Genomic DNA, 22,576 nt, shown 5'->3' with positions numbered 1-22,576 from the left:
AACCCCCAACGGGACAAACCGGGGTCTCGCTTGTCCCTCCCCCTAGCCCTGACCCCTGACACGTAGACCAATCTGTGACCAGCTCTCACCCCCCTCCCCTTCCCCCGTACCCCCCCCCGCCACCGCATCACTCGAGTTTCCAGGAGCCCAGGACCCCCCACGACTTGAGTTTGACGTAGGCGAGGCCCAGGCAGGCGAACATGGCCATGAGTACGAGCACGATGGCCGCCACACGGCCCCCCTGGGGCTGAATGTTGGTGGTGAGGTACTTCTGTGGACACAGCAGAGCACAGCGGTCAGCTCGCCCAGGTGGGGCTGGACGCCTCGCCCACGTTACCTCGATAGACAAACATTCCCCGTGCGGCCTTGACCGACCGACGGGGCAAGTGCTGTTAGCGGGCACCTACGAAGGCCGGCACCGGCACCACGCCCGGCCGCCTTTGGCTGCCTTCACTACACACCGCTCCAGGTACTCATTTTAGGCTGAGTTGATCTAGGGGAGGCCCGGGATCGGTTCAGATAATCGTCGCTGGTGTTGGTCGTGAGCGGGAATCGAACTCGGGTCGCCGGGTTTCGTAGCGCTATCCGCTATCCGCTGCATCTCTCCGCAGAGACTTTACATCGCACGCACGCACCTACACCACATTGCTTTATGATGCTCAATGAACACGCTGCTGAAGCAGGCGCAAGGGAGCTCGCGACCACTGCCCCCTTACTTGGCAGGGTCCGACTCGAGCTGAGGGCCGGGGCTGAGAGAATTCCTTGGTGAGAGAATTCCTTGGTGAGAGAATTCCTTGGTGAGAGAATTCCTTGGTGAGACTTCCCCGAGGAATTTATTGCAATTCCCCCCTTCACCCCCTCTGCTACTCACCTGGCGGCCGGGCTCCTTGAACTGTAGCCGCTCGACCTCGCTGTCGTCCAGCACGCACACGCCGTCCTCCAGGAACATGCTCTTGCACTTGGACGCTATCTGGTCAATCACCTCGTCCCTGGGGGGGCAGGGTGGGTGGGACATGAGCACAAGTGTGCGGGAGAATTTTCAAGTGAGTTCGTAGGTGAGTGGACAGCTGAGTGTAGAGGTGAGTGTATATGTGAGTCGGTGAGCAGAGAGCTGAGTGTAGAGGTGAGTGTGTATGTGAGTGGGTGAGCAGACAGCTGAGTGTATAGGTGAGTGTGTATGTGCGTCGGTGAGTGGACAGCTGATTGTAAAGGTGAGTGTATATGTGAGTCGGTGAGCAGACAGCTGAGTGTAGAGGTGAGTGTGTATGTGAGTCGGTGAGTGGACAGCTAAGTGTAGAGGTGAGTGTGTATGTGAGTCGGTGAGCAGACAGCTGAGTGTAGAGGTGAGTGTGTATGTGAGTGGGTGAGCAGACAGCTGAGTGTATAGGTGAGTGTGTATGTGAGTCGGTGAGCAGACAGCTGAGTGTAGAGGTGAGTGTGTATGTGAGTGGGTGAGCAGACAGCTGAGTGTAGAGGTGAGTGTGTATGTGAGTCGGTGCGCAGACAGCTGAGTGTAGAGGTGAGTGTGTATGTGAGTCGGTGAGTGGACAGCTGAGTGTAGAGGTGAGTGTGTATGTGAGTCGGTGAGCAGACAGCTGAGTGTAGAGGTGAGTGTGTATGTGAGTCGGTGAGCAGACAGCTGAGTGTAGAGGTGAGTGTATGTGAGTCGGTGCGCAGACAGCTGAGTGTAGAGGTGAGTGTGTATGTGAGTCGGTGAGCAGACAGCTGCGTGTAGAGGTGAGTGTGTATGTGAGTCGGTGAGCAGACAGCTGAGTGTAGAGGTGAGTGGACAGGTGAGTGGACAGCTGAGTGTAGAGGTGAGTGTGTATGTGAGTCGGTGAGTGAACAGCTGAGTGTAGAGGTGAGTGTGTATGTGAGTCGGTGAGCAGACAGCTGAGTGTAGAGGTGAGTGGACAGGTGAGTGGACAGGTGAGTGTAGAGGTGAGTGGACAGGTGAGTGTAGAGGTGAGTGGACAGGTGAGTGGACAGGTGAGTGGACAGGTGAGTGTGCGTCACCCACAGGGGGCTCCACGGGGGGGGCACCTCCTCCCCCTCCTCGGCCTGGAAGCCCTCGGTGAGGAAGAACATGAGCGAGTCGAAAGTCACCTCATGCTTCTCCAGGTTGAACGTGTACATCACCCCCTTGGCCAGGCTGCGGGGGCGGGAGCGGTGGCGTCGTGGTTAGCGCGCTACGGACGCAGCCCACCTGAGTCCAAGCTCACGACCAATGACGGTGGCGGAATGTTTGAAACGGTTTCTGAGCCTCCCCTAGGTAGACTCAGCCTTAAATGAGTACGTGGTGCGGTGTGTCACCATCACCACTGGGGAGACAAAGGCGGCCGGCCCGTGGTGCTGACCACCCACCCCCTCGTGTGCCGTGCCGGCCTTCACAGGTGCTGCTACTCGCTAACGGCACTTGCCCCTACAGTCTGTTACAGGCTGCACCTTCCCTGTATGAGTGTTGAGCGTCCTTCGCACCGGATGTCGCCAATCGTGCTACGTCTAGTGCGGCACCGGAGCATCCACACTGAACAGCAACACCCGCCGCTCACCACGGCGCTTGTGCCAGGCTAGGTGCGCCTTGAGAACACCCAGGCGCACACGCAGCCGCAGGTCGCTCATCTCCGTCGTACTGAGCCACGGGTGGAAATTCCTCATTCCCATGACGAGGACAGCTGACCTTGCGCAGAGTGGTATTGACCCGTCACGGATAATGATGAAGATGACGATGAGGAATGGTAGCAATGCTCCTGATAGTTGTATCGACTGCACTGATCGATCGTGTTGATGATGATGATGCTAATGGTGATGCTGATGATGGTGATGCTCTGGATGGTGATGCTGATCGTGATGATGGTGATGCTGGTGGTGATACTGATGGTGATGGTGCTGATGGTGGTGATACTGATGGTGATGACGGTGATGTAAGATGAGAGATGTAATCGCTCTGAACTCGTGGCCGCCCGTGACCTTGACGTGACCTTGACGTGACCTTGACGTGACCTGGACCTCACCTGCTCCCGGACTCCACTAGTCGCTCGCTCCTGTGATATTTTAGCTTCACTTCCTCCTGCTTGATCCTGGGGGGACGAGGGTGGGGGGTGGTGGGGGTGGTAACACGAAGCGGGGATCAGATGAGGTTCGGTGAGGGTGGGTGACCTCTACCCCCGGTCCCGTTCTTGCCGAGAGACACCAACGCCTTCTCACGCCGGGGAGTCCTGCCGCAGGCCACATCTTCAAGGGGACCCCCGTGTAAGGGACCCCCCCCCCCCCGCCCCGTGTAAGGGTCCCCCGTGCTAGGGGGTACGCACAGGATGATGGTGGGGAAGCAGCCGCGCTTGACCCCGAAGCGCTTGACCAGTCCCTCTGTGGTCTCCGAGTCCATGTCCACCACCCCCACCCGCGCCTCGCTGCGCGCCCTGCCACACACCCCGCGCCACCATCACCACCATCACCACCACAACACCACCATCACCACCAACACAATCAACACCACTAACATCACCACCAACACCACCATCATCAACACCAACACCATCAACACCAACACCATCAACACCAACACCATCAACACCAACACCATCAACACCACTAACATCACAACCATCACCACCATCACCACCATCACCACCACCAACACCACTAACACCACTAACATCACCAACACCACCATCACCACCAACACCACCATCACCACCATCAACACCACAACACCATCAACACCACTAACATCACCACCATCACCACCATCAACACCATCAACACCACTAACATCACCACCAATACCCCACGCCACCATCACCACCATCAACACCATCAACACCATCAACACCAACACCATCAACACCAACACCATCAACACCACCACCAATACCCCTCGCCACCATCAACACCACCACCACCATCAACACCATCAACACCAACACCACCACCAACACCAACACCATCAACACCACTAACATCAACACCACTAACATCACCAACACCACCAACACCACCACCAACACCACCACCAACACCCCTAACATCACCAACACCATCAACACCACCACCACCAAACAAAGATCCCCCGTGTAGCCTTAACAGATTGTTGCGGCAAGTGCTGTGAGCGAGCAGCAGCTCTGAAGGACGGCCACCCACGAGGGGGGCGTGGCCAAGCACCACACCCGGCCGCCTTTGTCTCCCCAGTTGTGAATGTTTTACACACAACCGGTACTTATTTGAGGCTGAGTCGACTTAGGGGAGGCCAAGGACCGGTTCAACACTGATGTTGGTTTGTAGCGCAGCGCGCGAACAGCTCCACTACCGCTCCATCACCACCAGCAGTAACAGCATGATTAGAATCGGCAGCGTCAATATTTGTATCGTCATCAGCATCATCATCAGTCGCCCCCATGGCAACCACCCCACTCACTTGGCCGCCACGGCTCCCATCACGGGCACCAAGGGCCGCACCTCGTCACACGACGGCTCGTAGCTGCGGATTGAATAAAAACACGTGGTGTGAGTGAGTACACGTGGTGTGTGTGAGTACACATGGTGTGTGTGTACACGTGGTGTGTGTGTGTACACGTGGTGTGTGTGTACACGTGGTGTGAGTGAGTGTACACATGGTGTGTGTGTACACGTGGTGTGTGTGTGAGTACACATGGTGTGTGTGTACACGTGGTGTGTGTGTGTACACGTGGTGTGTGTGTACACGTGGTGTGTGTGTGTACACGTGGTGTGTGTGAGTACACGTGGTGTGAGTACACGTGGTGTGAGTGAGTACACGTGGTGTGAGTGAGTACACGTGGTGTGTGTGAGTACACGTGGTGTGTGTGTGTACACGTGGTGTGTGTGCACGTGGTGTGTGTGAGTACACGTGGTGTGTGTGTACACGTGGTGTGTGTGTGTACACGTGGTGTGAGTGAGTACACGTGGTGTGTGTACACGTGGTGTGTGTGTGTGTACACGTGGTGTGAGTGTGTGTGTACACGTGGTGTGAGTCCACGTGTTGTGTGAGTACACGTGGTGTGTGAGTACACGTGGTGTGTGTGAGTGAGTACACGTGGTGTGTGTGAGTACACGTGGTGTGTGTGTGTACACGTGGTGTGAGTGAGTACACGTGGTGTGTGTGTACACGTGGTGTGTGTGTACACGTGGTGTGAGTGAGTACACGTGGTGTGAGTGAGTACACGTGGTGTGTGTGTACACGTGGTGTGTGTGTACACGTGGTGTGTGTGAGTACACGTGGTGTGTGTGTACACGTGGTGTGTGTGTGAGTACACGTGGTGTGTGTGAGTACACGTGGTGTGAGTGAGTGACACGTGGGGTGTGTGTACACGTGGTGTGTGTGTGTACACGTGATGTGTGTGAGTACACGTGGTGTGTGTGAGTCCACGTGGTGTGAGTGAGTACACGTGGTGTGTGTGTGTACACGTGGTGTGAGTGTGTACACGTGGTGTGAGTGTGTACACGTGGTGTGTGTGTACACGTGGTGTGTGTGTGTACACGTGGTGTGAGTGAGTACACGTGGTGTGTGTGTACACGTGGTGTGTGTGTACACGTGGTGTGTGTGTTCAAGTGGTGTGAGTGAGTACACGTGGTGTGTGTACACGTGGTGTGTGTGTGTGTGTGTACACGTGGTGTGAGTGTGTGTGTACACGTGGTGTGAGTCCACGTGTTGTGTGAGTACACGTGGTGTGTGTGAGTACACGTGGTGTGTGTGAGTGAGTACACGTGGTGTGTGTGAGTACACGTGGTGTGTGTGTACACGTGGTGTGAGTGAGTACACGTGGTGTGTGTGTACACGTGGTGTGTGTGAGTACACGTGGTGTGTGTGAGTACACGTGGTGTGAGTGAGTGACACGTGGGGTGTGTGTACACGTGGTGTGTGTGTGTGTGTACACGTGATGTGTGTGAGTACACGTGGTGTGTGTGAGTCCACGTGGTGTGAGTGAGTACACGTGGTGTGTGTGTGTACACGTGGTGTGAGTGTGTACACGTGGTGTGTGTGAGTACACGTGGTGTGTGTGAGTACACGTGGTGTGTGTGAGTGAGTACACGTGGTGTGAGTCAACGTGGTGTGTGTGTACACGTGGTGTGTGTGTACACGTGGTGTGTGTGTTCAAGTGGTGTGAGTGAGTACACGTGGTGTGTGTACACGTGGTGTGTGTGTGTGTACACGTGGTGTGAGTGAGTACACGTGGTGTGTGTGTACACGTGGTGTGTGTGAGTACACGTGGTGTGAGTGAGTGACACGTGGGGTGTGTGTAAACGTGGTGTGTGTGTGTACACGTGATGTGTGTGAGTACACGTGGTGTGTGTGAGTCCACGTGGTGTGAGTGAGTACACGTGGTGTGTGTGTGTACACGTGGTGTGAGTGTGTACACGTGGTGTGTGTGAGTACACGTGGTGTGTGTGAGTACACGTGGTGTGTGTGAGTGAGTACACGTGGTGTGAGTCAACGTGGTGTGTGTACACGTGGTGTGTGTGTACACGTGGTGTGTGTGTACAAGTGGTGTGAGTGAGTACACGTGGTGTGTGTGAGTGAGTACACGTGGTGTGAGTACACGTGGTGTGTGTGAGTACACGTGGTGTGTGTGAGTGAGTGACACGTGGTGTGTGTGTGTACACGTGGTGTGTGTGTCTGTACACGTGGTGTGTGTACACGTGGTGTGTGTGAGTGCACGTGGTGTGTGTGAGTCCACGTGGTGTGAGAACACGTGGTGTGTGTGCGTACACGTGGTGTGTGTGAGTACACGTGGTGTGTGTGAGTGACACGTGGTGTGTGTGTACACGTGGTGTGTGTGTGTGTACACGTGGTGTGTGTAAGTACACGTGGTGTGTGTGAGTACACGTGGTGTGTGTGTACACGTGGTGTGAGTGTGTACACGTGGTGTGTGTGAGTGAGTACACGTGGTGTGAGTACACGTGGTGTGTGTGAGTACACGTGGTGTGTGTGAGTGAGTGACACGTGGTGTGTGTGTACACGTGGTGTGTGTGTCTGTACACGTGGTGTGTGTACACGTGGTGTGTGTGAGTGCACGTGGTGTGTGTGAGTCCACGTGGTGTGAGAACACGTGGTGTGTGTGCGTACACGTGCTGTGTGTGAGTACACGTGGTGTGTGTGAGTGACACGTGATGTGTGTGTACACGTGGTGTATGTGTGTGTACACGTGGTGTGTGTAAGTACACGTGGTGTGTGTGAGTCCACGTGGTGTGTGTGAGTACACGTGATATGTGTGTACACGTGGTGTGTGTACACGTGGTGTGTGTGTGTACACGTGGTGTGTGAGTGAGTACACGTGGTGTGTGTGAGTCCACGTGGTGTGTGTGTACACGTGGTGTGAGTGAGTACACGTGGTGTGTGTGTACACGTGGTGTGTGAGTGAGTACACGTGGTGTGAGTGAGTGAGTGAGTACACGTGGTGTGTGTGTGTGTACACGTGGTGTGTGTGAGTGAGTACACGTGGTGTGCGTGATTGAGTGCACGTGGTGTGTGTGAGTCCACGTGGTGTGTGTGTACACGTGGTGTGTGTGAGTGAGTACACGTGGTGTGTGTGTGAGTAAGTACACGTGGTGTGTGTGAGTAAGTACACATGGTGTGTGTGAGTACACATGGTGTGTGAGTACACGTAGTGTGCGTGTGTACACGTGGTGTGTGTGTGTGTACACGTGGTGTGAGTACACGTGGTGTGTGTGTGTGTGTGTACACGTGGTATGAGTGACACGTGGTGTGCGTGAGTACACGTGGTGTGCGTGAGTACACGTGGTGTGCGTGAGTGACACGTGGTGTGAGTGTGTACACGTGGTGTGCGTGAGTGACACGTGGTGTGAGTGTGTACACGTGGTGTGTGTGAGTACACGTGGTGTGAGTGACACGTGGTGTGCGTACACGTGGTGTGAGTGACACGTGGTGTGCGTTAGTGACACGTGGCGTGAGTGACACGTGGTGTGATTGTATACACGTGGTGTGAGTGTGTACACGTGGTGTGAGTGACACGTGGTGTGAGTGAGTGTCACGTGGTGTGGGTGTGTGACACGTGGCGTGAGTGAGTACACGTGGTGTGAGTGAGTACACGTGGTGTGAGTGACACGTGGTGTGAGTGAGTACACGTGGTGTGTGTGTGTACACGTGGTGTGAGTACACGTGGTGTGTGTGTACACGTGGTGTGAGTGACACGTGGTGTGAGTGACACGTGGGTGTTTGAGTGACACGTGGTGTGAGTGACACGTGGTGTGAGTGACACGTGGTGTGCGTGAGTGACACGTGGCGTGAGTGACACGTGGCGTGAGTGTGTACACGTGGTGTGAGTGACACGTGGTGTGAGCAACACGTGGTGTGAGTGTGTACACGTGGTGTGAGTGACACATGGTGTGAGTGACACGTGATGTGAGTGACACGTGGTGTGCGTGAGTACACGTGGTGTGTGTGTACACGTGGTGTGAGTACACATGGTGTGTGTGTACACGTGGTGTGTGTGAGTGACACGTGGTGTGAGTGACACGTGGTGTGAGTGTGTACACGTGGTGTGAGTGACACATGGTGTGAGTGACACGTGGTGTGCGTGAGTGACACGTGGCGTGAGTGACACGTGGTGTGAGTGTGTACACGTGGTGTGAGTGTGTACACGTGGTGTGAGTGACACGTGGTGTAAGTGAGTGACACGTGGTGTGAGTGACACGTTGTGTGAGTGACACGTGGTGTGCGTGAGTACACGTGGTGTGAGTGACACGTGGTGTGAGTGAGTGACACGTGGTGTGAGTGACACGTGGTGTGAGTGACACGTGGTGTGTGGGAGTGAGCACACGTGGTGTGAGTGAGCACTTGTGGTGTGAGTGACACGTGGTGTGTGTGAGTGACACGTGGTGTGAGTGACACGTGGTGTGAGTGACACGTGGTGTGCGTGAATACACGTGGTGTGAGTGACACGTGGTGTGCGTGAGTGACACGTGGCGTGAGTGTACACGTGGTGTGAGTGAGTGACACGTGGTATGAGTGAGTGACACGTGGTGTGCGTGACACGTGGTGTGAGTGTGTACACGTGGTGTGAGTGAGTGACATGTGGTGTGAGTGAGTGACACGTGGTGTGAGTGACACGTGGTGTGAGTGACACGTGGTGTGAGTGAGTGACACGTGGTATGAGTGAGTGACACGTGGTGTGCGTGACACGTGGTGTGAGTGACACGTGGTGTGAGTGAGTGACACGTGGTATGAGTGAGTGACACGTGGTGTGCGTGACACGTGGTGTGTGCACTCGGCTCACAACATCACGAGCCACGTGGCCGGGGCGCCCTTCTGCTGGCTCCGGGTCGAGTTCTCAAAGTTGGCCCCGTGGAGTCGCTCGAGGCGAGCCCCCCGCGACTCCTCCACCCAGTCCACCACGGCCTGCGCCACGAAGGCGCCTGCCAACGAGAGCCCCCCACCCCCAGTCGTCAGTCACGGGGGGGGGGGGGGGGTGACAACACGCGCAGCAGCAGCAGCAGGCATCAGCCCCTCGTGGCAGCACACGAATGCCCTCCGCACGCCCTCGACCACTCGTGCCATCAGACTCCTGCAGCCGCGGCGTCCACAAGCAGCTGGAGATGAGAAATTAATTTACTCATAAAAAAACACTTTTCTGTAAATTGTGTAGTTGCGTTTAAAAATATTAGAACACTATGAATCTTTCAACGTGAATTGCCGAATGAAGACAACATTTAAAGTTGTTCGTATTAGAAACCGCTGCTACGGCAAGTCTGAGTAGTGCCACGGGGAGGTCTCGGGGGGGTGGCTGTGAAGGCGTCCTCCGAGTGACACATTTCCCTTCGTTCGCTGCGATGAGCAGCTTCATGGCACTGCAGCCACGCCGTTTGAAACCCACTCAGGGCGGTGGAAGAGGAGGCCACGGCTGTCGTGAGAGACGATGTCACAACGCGAGGTGGCACCGTGCTAAGAGACCAGCTCAGGTCCACACGCTCGAGGCTTTTGGCGGTGTGAAAGGGGATTGTGTAGTGTGGACTTGAGCGTCAAGGGGACAGCATTGGAGTGCTTTGTTGGTTTGTTTAGGATTGTTTATAGATGCATTCCTTTGGTAGACAAGACAGTGATATCACCTGCACGGGAAGGCCAATAACACGACGAGGTTTTTCTTAATTAGAACACCGTCAGATTTTGAGAGGTCACTCACAATAGCCCCACCTAGTGGACATGTCACGAGCCGCCACTGCCGGCCTGCCCGCCTGACCTCTCACCTGGTCACTCGACATCAACCTGAACCTTAAGCTTGATGCTAATGCTGCTGACTCTACTGATGCTGCCGCTGATGATGATGATGCAGCGGATGGTGCTGTTGCTGCCGCTACTGCTGCCGCTGATGATCATTCTAGTGCTGATGATGATGGTATGTTGAACTTCTTTCGCACCGTACGTAGACAAACGTGCTAATCGAAGGTGCGATGATCGTGTGCGTACCGTACTCGTGCCGATGCTGCTGCTACTACTGCTGTCCGATTACCGTCACCATCTGAATTACCTGGCTCACCGGATCTGAGCTATCCGGCTCGCTGCTGCTGACGGTGCTGGTGGTGCCGCTTGTGGCTCCTCACCCTGGTAGATCACGGGCGTGGAAGCGGCGAAGAGGACGAGGCTCGGGAACTTCCACTCGGCGTCGAGGCCGAAGGCCGGGGTCCCCCCGCGGTGCCTCCACACGGCCACGCGGCGCTCCGCGGGCCCCGCCCTGAGAGCCTCAGCCGCCTCCTTCACCACGAGCAGCGATGCCTTGCAGGTGGGGCAACCCTCCTCCGTGTCTGTGGCGGCCGCAGGGGCAGGGGGCCAGCTCATAACACTTCTCATGGACAGTTGATAATCAATTTGTTATATACAGTTTAACACGTAGGCTTTCGCGACCAATATTATTCATAATAAAGGTTTTTGGGTTAGATCGCGTTATTTATAAATGTGTCGTAACCCTCCACCACCCGACACGGCCAATCAGCAAAAAAAGGTGTCACGTTGACAAAAGACAAATAATTCACTACTTTAGCCCACCGGTGTGTTGAAGAGTGAATCGACATTTAATTACTAATCTACAACTCATTACTAATCATAACCAATTACTGATTACTAATCGATTATATAATTACAATACCCCCCCTCCGCCTCTAATCACTGCACCTGATATGAGTTAAGTGATGACGTCACCCTGCTGCTCTATATAAAACCGGGAGCAAGCAAGGGCTTTACCATTCTGGCGAATTGCCCGATGATGCTGGATGTATTTACCAGCGAAACGTCGTACTCAAACTGTAAATGTGGATTCACTCTTCAACACACCGGTGGGCTAAAGTAGTGAACTATTTGTCTTTTGTCAATGTGACACCTTTTTTTGCTGATTGGCCGTGTCGGGTGGTGGAGGGTTACGACACATTTATAAATAACGCGATCTAACCCAAAAACCTTTATTATGAATTTGTTATGTACAGTTCGTAATCAAGTAATTATATAAGTTCATCATCAAATAATTATATATAGTTCTCAATCAAATTATTATATACAGTTTATAATGAAATTATTATATACAGTTTGTGATCAAATAATTATAAAAAGTTCATAATTCAGGTTTTTCGGTCATATCGCGTAAGTATAAATGTGTCGTAACCCTCCACCAGTGTAGTATATAGTGTAGTGTATAGTGTGGTGTATAGTGTAGTGTATAGTGTAGTGTATAGTGGAGTGTATAGTGTAGGGTATAGTGTACGTAGTGTATAGTGTAGTGTATAGTGTAGTATACTACTTCAGCCCACCTGGTGTGTTGGCAAATCGCCCGATGATGCTGCTGGATGTAAATCCCAGCGAAGCGTCACGGTGCTACTCAAATTGTAAATGTTGTGGATTTACTCTCCAACACACTGGTGGGCTGAAGTAGTATACTACACTATACACTACACTATACACTACACTATACACTACACTATACACTACACTATACACTACACTATACACTACACAGTACACTACACAATACACTACACTATACTATACACCACACTATATACTACACTATACTATACACCACACTATATACTACACTATACTATACACCACACTATACACTACACTATACACTACACTATACACTACACTACACACTACACTATACACTACACTATACACTACACTATACACCACACTATACACTACACTATACACCACACTATACACTACACTATACACTACACTATACACTACACTATACACTACACTATACACTACAATACACACTACACTATACACTACACTATACACTACACTATACTATACACCACACTATACACTACACTTTACACCACACTATACACTACACTATACTATACACCACACTATATACTACACTATACACTACTATACACCACATTATACACTACTATACACCACACTATACACTACACTATACACCACACTATACACCACACTATACACCATACACCACACTATACTATACACCACACTATACATTACACTATGCACTACACTATACACCACACTATACTATACACCACATTATACACTACTATACACTACACTATACACTACACTATACACTACACTATATTATACACCACACTATATACTACACTATACACTACTATACACCACATTATACACTACTATACACCACACTATACACTACACTATACACCACACTATACACCACACTATACACCACACTATACACCACACTATACACCACACTATATACTACACTATACACTACACTATACACTACTATACACTACACTATACACTACACTATACACCACACTATACACCACACTATATACTACACTATACACTACACTATACACCACACTATACACCAGACTATACACTACACTATACACTACGTACACTATACACTACACTATACACTACACTATACACTATACTATACACTACACTATACACTACACAATACACTACAGTATACACTACACTATACACTACGTACACTAGACAACTACACTATGGTCGTGACTAATGGGCACGTTTTATTTACGTGACAAACCTTTCTGGCTGTGTTGGGTGGTGGAGGCTTACAACACATTTATACTAACGCGATCTAACACAAAAAAAACCTTGATTATGAATAATATTGGTCGCGAAAGCCTCCTGCATGTTAAACTGAATTCTATCGAGTATTAAATAATACGTTTCGCTGGCTGGAGGACGGACGAGGAGGAACAAACAGACGAGGAGCAGTGAAGGCAGCAGCAGCAGCAGCCACGCGGTGGTGAGGTTGCAGTGCTGACAACGATTGCCCGAACTCTGCGGCCCTCTAGGTATGAGGAAGTGTTACCGGCTTACACGTGCGGAAATCAGCCGAAGCAAGCGGAGAAACCCCACGTTGGGGGGGTAAGCGCTCTACCCCCTGAAGACGGGAACCGGTGGAGTCCACGTGCTCACTGAGCCGCCTTGTGGCGAGCCCAGGGCACATGGCTCCTCCTCGACGCCCATGGGAAGGGAGTTTCAAGTAATCTGTGTGTGATCCACTAACCCTCACTGCTGCCTCCACAGTGCTGGATGACAGGCCACGTGCAGTGCAGCCACCACTGCCCGGCTGATGATGGTGGTGATGATGATGGTGGTGATGATGATGATGGTGGTGGTGGTGGTGGTGATGATGATGATGGTGGTGGTGGTGGTGGTGGTGATGATGATGGTGGTGATGATGATGATGGTGGTGGTGATGATGATGATGGTGGTGGTGGTGGTGATGATGATGATGGTGGTGGTGATGATGATGATGGTGGTGGTGGTGATGATGATGGTGGTGGTGATGATGGTGGTGGTCGTATTCATCAGACAAATGTCGTTGGTGATGCCGCTGCGTTGGCAGTGGTGCACAAACAACTCAACACGTCCCGTGTCAAGAACAACGCTGCGTGTGTGTGTGGCCTTTAAAGGAAATATATAACAGGCGTCGTTTCGAGCAATTGCCCCTTCATAGCAACAACAACAAAGCCGAGCCATTGCCCGAAACGTCGCCTGTTATCTGCGTGTCCACCGTGAGCCCACCGCATTAGTGGACCGCGTGGAGGAGTTGAGCGAAACAATGAGCACGTGGACACCGACACACAGTGAGCACGTGGACACTGACACAGTGAGCACGTGGACACCGACACAGTGAACACGTGGACACCGACACAGTGAACACGTGGACACCGACACAGTGAGCACGTGGACACCGACACACAGTGAGCACGTGGACACTGACACAGTGAGCACGTGGACACCGACACAGTGAGCACGTGGACACCGACACAGTGAACACGTGGACACCGACACAGTGAGCACGTGGACACCAACACAGTGGGCACGTGGACACTGACACAGTGAGCACGTGGACACCGACACACAGTGAGCACGTGGACACTGACACAGTGAGCACGTGGACACCGACACAGTGAGCACGTGGACACCGACACAGTGAACACGTGGACACCGACACAGTGAGCACGTGGACACCGACACAGTGAGCACGTGGACACCGACACAGTGAGCACGTGGACACCGACACACAGTGAGCACGTGGACACTGACACAGTCAACACGTGGACACCGACACACAGTGAGCACGTGGACACCGACACGGTGAGCACGTGGACACCGACACGGTGAGCACGTGGACACCGACACACAGTGAACACGTGGACACCGACACAGTGAGCACGTGGACACCGACACAGTGAACACGTGGACACCGACACACAGTGAACACGTGGACACCGACACAGTGAGCACGTGGACACCAACACACAGTGAGAACGTGGACACCGACACAGTGAACACGTGGACACCGACACACAGTGAACACGTGGACACCGACACAGTGAGCACGTGGACACTGACACAGTGAGCACGTGGACACCGACACACAGTGAGCACGTGGACACTGACACAGTGAGCACGTGGACACCGACACACAGTGAACACGTGGACACCGACACAGTGAGCACGTGGACACTGACACAGTGAGCACGTGGACACCGACACACAGTGAGCACGTGGACACCGACACAGTGAGCACGTGGACACTGACACAGTGAGCACGTGGACACCGACACACAGTGAACACGTGGACACCGACACAGTGAGCACGTGGACACCGACACACAGTGAGCACGTGGACACCGACACAGTGAGCACGTGGACACCGACACACAGTGAGCACGTGGACACCGACACACAGTGAGCACGTGGACACCGACACAGTGAGCACGTGGACACCGACACAGTGAACACGTGGACACCGACACAGTGAGCACGTGGACACTGACACACAGTGAGCACGTGGACACCGACACAGTGAGCACGTGGACACCGACACAGTGAGCACGTGGACACCGACACAGTGAGCACGTGGACACTGACACACAGTGAGCACGTGGACACCGACACAGTGAGCACGTGGACACCGACACACAGTGAGCACGTGGACACCGACACAGTGAACACGTGGACACCGACACACAGTGAACACGTGGACACCGACACAGTGAGCACGTGGACACCAACACACAGTGAGCACGTGGACACCGACACACAGTGAACACGTGGACACCGACACACAGTGAACACGTGGACACCGACACAGTGAGCACGTGGACACTGACACAGTGAGCACGTGGACACCGACACACAGTGAGCACGTGGACACCGACACAGTGAGCACGTGGACACCAACACATAGTGAGCACGTGGACACCGACACAGTGAGCACGTGGACACCGACACACAGTGAGCACGTGGACACCGACACACAGTGAGCACGTGGACACCGACACACAGTGAGCACGTGGACACCGACACAGTGAGCACGTGGACACCGACACACAGTGAGCACGTGGACACCGACACACAGTGAGCACGTGGACACCGACACAGGTGGCACGTTCTTGCGAATGACGTCACGGGATCTGTAACTGCCGCGGCGAGTGAAGCAGACGGCGCGTAGCGTCCCAGTGACGCGTTTGTTACCGCACCGCCGCAGTATTTACCGGGGCGGCTCGCCGGACGCGATCCGCGAACCTCTGCAACTAAGCGGCGAACGCGCGCTGCGCACTTGGCCACGTGACCGCCCCATGATCATGACGATGTTGTTGACTATGATGATGTTGTTGACTATGATAATGATGTTGTTGACTATGATGATGATGTTGACTATGATGATGATGATGTTGACTATGATGATGATGATGTTGACTATGATGATGTTGACTATGATGATGATGTTGACTATGATGATGATGATGTTGACTATGATGATGTTGATGTTGACTATGATGATGTTGTTGACTATGATGATGATGTTGACTATGATGATGATGTTGTTGACTATGATGATGTTATATTCTTAGTTTTTTCGGTAAAGTCACGTTGAAGAGAAACAACAAAATAACAAAATATATATAAAACAATAAAAAATTCTCACGACGTTTCGACCATAACTCAAACGGTCATCATCAGGTGTGTCGGTTTGCATAAATTTATTTTGAAAACGGCATATTTATTTATATATATAAAAATAACGTTTGCGTCACGCGCAACGATGGCAGTTTGCCAGGACTAGTCCATCTATTTTTTGAAAAGAGGAGGGGGGAGACGAAATTTGTTTTTATGTAAGCTGTCTGAAAGGCACTGTAAGCGTGAACAATCAATCAAGAACTGAAATGATTTATCAAATCTTTCCAATGATTGCTAAGATAGAATCCATCTTCTCGGTTGAAATTGTCTCTGTGTTTGTATATGTGGATAGCCTCATGAACGAATCTCTCATGGAAGCCAGATGGCTTACAAAGAACCTCCGTCTTGGAAAAGTCAATGGCATGTGAGCCTACTGAATTAGAACAATGATCTGCTACGGCCGAGGTGTTGGTCCTACCGTGTTTAAGGTCTGCTTTATGTTCACGAATGCGGTCCGAGATATGGCGTTTGGTTTCTCCAATGTAACTACTACCACAGAGGCAACTTAGTTTGTAGACACCAGGGTATTGTATGTCCGGAATCACATCTTTTACAGACGGAACCAGATCACGGATTTTATGTAATGTGTTGAAACGGACCTGGATCTTGTGTTTATTCAAGATTTTGGAGATCTTTTTTGTGATCCCAGCAATGTAGGGTAAAGTGATGGTTTTGAAAGGCTCCTCAAGAGGGTTCTTCTTCATGGTTTGAGTGATAGCTTTGCGGATTGTATAGTCGGAGTAACCATTAGCCCTAAGAGCTTGGTGTACGTGCTTGAGTTCACTGCTTATGTGTTCCTGGTCGGATATGCATTGGGCTCTATGATACAGAGTCTTGATGAGAGAATTCTTCTGTGATGGATGGTGGTGGGAATCCGGTTTCAGATAAGCATCCGTATGGGTAGCTTTCCTGTAGACAGAGTGGCTCATTGAACCATCAGGTCTCTTTTTAATTAGGACATCCAAAAAAGGTATCTTGCCATCTATTTCGACTTCCATGGTAAATCTGATGGCTGGGTGTATGGAATTGATGTGGTCGAAGAATTTGTCTAGAGCAGGCCGGCCATGTGGCCAGATGACAAAAGTGTCATCCACGTACCTCTTCCATAAGGTTGGGCGCAGAGTGGCAGTCTGGATGGCGTCAGTCTCAAATTTCTCCATGAAAATGTTAGCTATAACTGGAGAAAGGGGGGAGCCCATTGGGGTGCCCTCAGTTTGTTTGTAGAAAGTTCCATTCCAAGTGAAGTATGTATTGGTTAAACAGTGTCTCACCAGGGGGGGTACCTCAGTGTTTAGTCCTTGATGAACCAAGTCTTCAATGATTGCAATGGTGTCAGGTACAGGAACCTTGGTGAATAAGGAAACTACATCAAAACTGACAAGCAGGTCGTCTGGGGACAGGGAAATACCCTTGATTGTTGATACCAGGTGAGTAGAATTTTGTACCGCAGAGGTGGTCTTTCCAGTGAAAGGACGCAGGATTTCAGACAAAAAACGAGCTAGTTTGTAGGTGGGGGAGCTGATAGTAGAGACTATGGGACGAAGAGGTGTATCAACTTTATGTATTTTTGGTAAGCCGTATAATCTTGGTGGCCTGGCAGCAGAAGGTTTCAACGAAAACTGTTTAGATTGATCAATTAATGTGGTTGAATCAGAAATTATTTTGTTGGTTTGTGTGACGAGGCTGTTGGTGGGATCTCTTTTTATTTTTGTATAACTACCATCGTCGAGTAATTCTTTAATTTTGTTGTTGTATTCTATTTTATCCATGATAACAGTAGCATTGCCTTTGTCAGCTGAGAGAACTACAATATCATTCCTCTTTTTTAATTTATATAATTCAAAACGCTCATCTTTGCTGAGGTTGCTAGCTGGCATCTTAGCGTTTTTGAGGGTTGCAGCGATTTCAGATCTTGCTACGTCTGCAGCGATGTGACCCAGGCCCCTGAGAGCAACGTCTACTTGGGCAATTATATCATTAACTGGTATGTGTTTAGGTGTGACTGCAAAGTTTAGACCTTTAGCTAAAACGGATTTCAGACCATCGGAAATAGAACTGTTACTGCGATTAATTACGACTTTATTAACGTCTAACTTTTTGGTGTGTGGGTCCGGTCTTTTGTTTAAGAGGAGGTTAAATTTGGAAATCAGGTTTTCCTTACATTTGGTCGACATCGTAGCAGCTGAAGAGGCAGTCATATTGTCTACATGTTCCCAATCCGATGTGGACATTATTGCCGTCAATGATAAGTGTGATTTGTAGAGTGTCTTGTCTAACTGATCTAGTTCTGTGCGTATAAGTCTGATTTTTTCTGAGATAAGAGCTAAGCTAGTTTTGAAAAGAATTCGTTTCGCATTAGAAGAAGTTACAGTAGCAGAGGTGAGTGTAAATGCGATTGGTATTACCCCAGAGTCGCGGCATCTCTTCAGGAAGGTGAGAGACTCGATCAGCTGAGCTTTCTTATCCCGGAGTTTGTTGAAAGATCTTAAAGTTATGTGAAAACCCTCCCCGTAGAGGCGATTAAATTTTGATTTAAAGCTTTCGTGACTGCAGTAATTCATATTCTTAGTTTTTTCGGTAAAGTCACGTTGAAGAGAAACAACAAAATAACAAAATATATATAAAACAATAAAAAATTCTCACGACGTTTCGACCATAACTCAAACGGTCATCATCAGGTGTGTCGGTTTGCATAAATTTATTTTGAAAACGGCATATTTATTTATATATATAAAAATAACGTTTGCGTCACGCGCAACGATGGCAGTTTGCCAGGACTAGTCCATCTATTTTTTGAAAAGAGGAGGGGGGAGACGAAATTTGTTTTTATGTAAGCTGTCTGAAAGGCACTGTAAGCGTGAACAATCAATCAAGAACTGAAATGATTTATCAAATCTTTCCAATGATTGCTAAGATAGAATCCATCTTCTCGGTTGAAATTGTCTCTGTGTTTGTATATGTGGATAGCCTCATGAACGAATCTCTCATGGAAGCCAGATGGCTTACAAAGAACCTCCGTCTTGGAAAAGTCAATGGCATGTGAGCCTACTGAATTAGAACAATGATCTGCTACGGCCGAGGTGTTGGTCCTACCGTGTTTAAGGTCTGCTTTATGTTCACGAATGCGGTCCGAGATATGGCGTTTGGTTTCTCCAATGTAACTACTACCACAGAGGCAACTTAGTTTGTAGACACCAGGGTATTGTATGTCCGGAATCACATCTTTTACAGACGGAACCAGATCACGGATTTTATGTAATGTGTTGAAACGGACCTGGATCTTGTGTTTATTCAAGATTTTGGAGATCTTTTTTGTGATCCCAGCAATGTAGGGTAAAGTGATGGTTTTGAAAGGCTCCTCAAGAGGGTTCTTCTTCATGGTTTGAGTGATAGCTTTGCGGATTGTATAGTCGGAGTAACCATTAGCCCTAAGAGCTTGGTGTACGTGCTTGAGTTCACTGCTTATGTGTTCCTGGTCGGATATGCATTGGGCTCTATGATACAGAGTCTTGATGAGAGAATTCTTCTGTGATGGATGGTGGTGGGAATCCGGTTTCAGATAAGCATCCGTATGGGTAGCTTTCCTGTAGACAGAGTGGCTCATTGAACCATCAGGTCTCTTTTTAATTAGGACATCCAAAAAAGGTATCTTGCCATCTATTTCGACTTCCATGGTAAATCTGATGGCTGGGTGTATGGAATTGATGTGGTCGAAGAATTTGTCTAGAGCAGGCCGGCCATGTGGCCAGATGACAAAAGTGTCATCCACGTACCTCTTCCATAAGGTTGGGCGCAGAGTGGCAGTCTGGATGGCGTCAGTCTCAAATTTCTCCATGAAAATGTTAGCTATAACTGGAGAAAGGGGGGAGCCCATTGGGGTGCCCTCAGTTTGTTTGTAGAAAGTTCCATTCCAAGTGAAGTATGTATTGGTTAAACAGTGTCTCACCAGGGGGGGTACCTCAGTGTTTAGTCCTTGATGAACCAAGTCTTCAATGATTGCAATGGTGTCAGGTACAGGAACCTTGGTGAATAAGGAAACTACATCAAAACTGACAAGCAGGTCGTCTGGGGACAGGGAAATACCCTTGATTGTTGATACCAGGTGAGTAGAATTTTGTACCGCAGAGGTGGTCTTTCCAGTGAAAGGACGCAGGATTTCAGACAAAAAACGAGCTAGTTTGTAGGTGGGGGAGCTGATAGTAGAGACTATGGGACGAAGAGGTGTATCAACTTTATGTATTTTTGGTAAGCCGTATAATCTTGGTGGCCTGGCAGCAGAAGGTTTCAACGAAAACTGTTTAGATTGATCAATTAATGTGGTTGAATCAGAAATTATTTTGTTGGTTTGTGTGACGAGGCTGTTGGTGGGATCTCTTTTTATTTTTGTATAACTACCATCGTCGAGTAATTCTTTAATTTTGTTGTTGTATTCTATTTTATCCATGATAACAGTAGCATTGCCTTTGTCAGCTGAGAGAACTACAATATCATTCCTCTTTTTTAATTTATATAATTCAAAACGCTCATCTTTGCTGAGGTTGCTAGCTGGCATCTTAGCGTTTTTGAGGGTTGCAGCGATTTCAGATCTTGCTACGTCTGCAGCGATGTGACCCAGGCCCCTGAGAGCAACGTCTACTTGGGCAATTATATCATTAACTGGTATGTGTTTAGGTGTGACTGCAAAGTTTAGACCTTTAGCTAAAACGGATTTCAGACCATCGGAAATAGAACTGTTACTGCGATTAATTACGACTTTATTAACGTCTAACTTTTTGGTGTGTGGGTCCGGTCTTTTGTTTAAGAGGAGGTTAAATTTGGAAATCAGGTTTTCCTTACATTTGGTCGACATCGTAGCAGCTGAAGAGGCAGTCATATTGTCTACATGTTCCCAATCCGATGTGGACATTATTGCCGTCAATGATAAGTGTGATTTGTAGAGTGTCTTGTCTAACTGATCTAGTTCTGTGCGTATAAGTCTGATTTTTTCTGAGATAAGAGCTAAGCTAGTTTTGAAAAGAATTCGTTTCGCATTAGAAGAAGTTACAGTAGCAGAGGTGAGTGTAAATGCGATTGGTATTACCCCAGAGTCGCGGCATCTCTTCAGGAAGGTGAGAGACTCGATCAGCTGAGCTTTCTTATCCCGGAGTTTGTTGAAAGATCTTAAAGTTATGTGAAAACCCTCCCCGTAGAGGCGATTAAATTTTGATTTAAAGCTTTCGTGACTGCAGTAATTCATATTCTTAGTTTTTTCGGTAAAGTCACGTTGAAGAGAAACAACAAAATAACAAAATATATATAAAACAATAAAAAATTCTCACGACGTTTCGACCATAACTCAAACGGTCATCATCAGGTGTGTCGGTTTGCATAAATTTATTTTGAAAACGGCATATTTATTTATATATATAAAAATAACGTTTGCGTCACGCGCAACGATGGCAGTTTGCCAGGACTAGTCCATCTATTTTTTGAAAAGAGGAGGGGGGAGACGAAATTTGTTTTTATGTAAGCTGTCTGAAAGGCACTGTAAGCGTGAACAATCAATCAAGAACTGAAATGATTTATCAAATCTTTCCAATGATTGCTAAGATAGAATCCATCTTCTCGGTTGAAATTGTCTCTGTGTTTGTATATGTGGATAGCCTCATGAACGAATCTCTCATGGAAGCCAGATGGCTTACAAAGAACCTCCGTCTTGGAAAAGTCAATGGCATGTGAGCCTACTGAATTAGAACAATGATCTGCTACGGCCGAGGTGTTGGTCCTACCGTGTTTAAGGTCTGCTTTATGTTCACGAATGCGGTCCGAGATATGGCGTTTGGTTTCTCCAATGTAACTACTACCACAGAGGCAACTTAGTTTGTAGACACCAGGGTATTGTATGTCCGGAATCACATCTTTTACAGACGGAACCAGATCACGGATTTTATGTAATGTGTTGAAACGGACCTGGATCTTGTGTTTATTCAAGATTTTGGAGATCTTTTTTGTGATCCCAGCAATGTAGGGTAAAGTGATGGTTTTGAAAGGCTCCTCAAGAGGGTTCTTCTTCATGGTTTGAGTGATAGCTTTGCGGATTGTATAGTC

At 49.7% G+C, this 22,576-nt stretch overlaps 1 protein-coding gene across 1 annotated transcript; it reads right to left on the bottom strand.

The window, feature by feature from the left end:
* Positions 1–91: 91 nt before the first annotated feature.
* Positions 92–14,161, bottom strand: LOC116942102 (uncharacterized). Its single transcript, XM_032953688.2, has 8 exons — positions 10,573–14,161; positions 9,252–9,390; positions 4,415–4,477; positions 3,312–3,419; positions 3,015–3,080; positions 2,021–2,152; positions 872–989; positions 92–271 (listed from the first exon to the last, which is right to left on the bottom strand). Exons 1-8 carry the CDS (start codon positions 10,817–10,819, stop codon positions 128–130), a joined length of 1,017 nt encoding a protein of 338 aa, XP_032809579.2. The 5' UTR covers positions 10,820–14,161; the 3' UTR covers positions 92–127.
* Positions 14,162–22,576: the final 8,415 nt, after the last annotated feature.

Source organism: Petromyzon marinus, chromosome 13 (assembly GCF_048934315.1).
Source record: "Petromyzon marinus isolate PM22_M1 ecotype Great Lakes invasive population chromosome 13, UKy_Petmar_22M1.pri1.0, whole genome shotgun sequence".
Lineage (NCBI taxonomy): Eukaryota > Metazoa > Chordata > Hyperoartia > Petromyzontiformes > Petromyzontidae > Petromyzon > Petromyzon marinus.
Note: the sequence above shows the minus strand (reverse complement) of the source record. Positions and strands in the feature narration are given on the sequence as shown.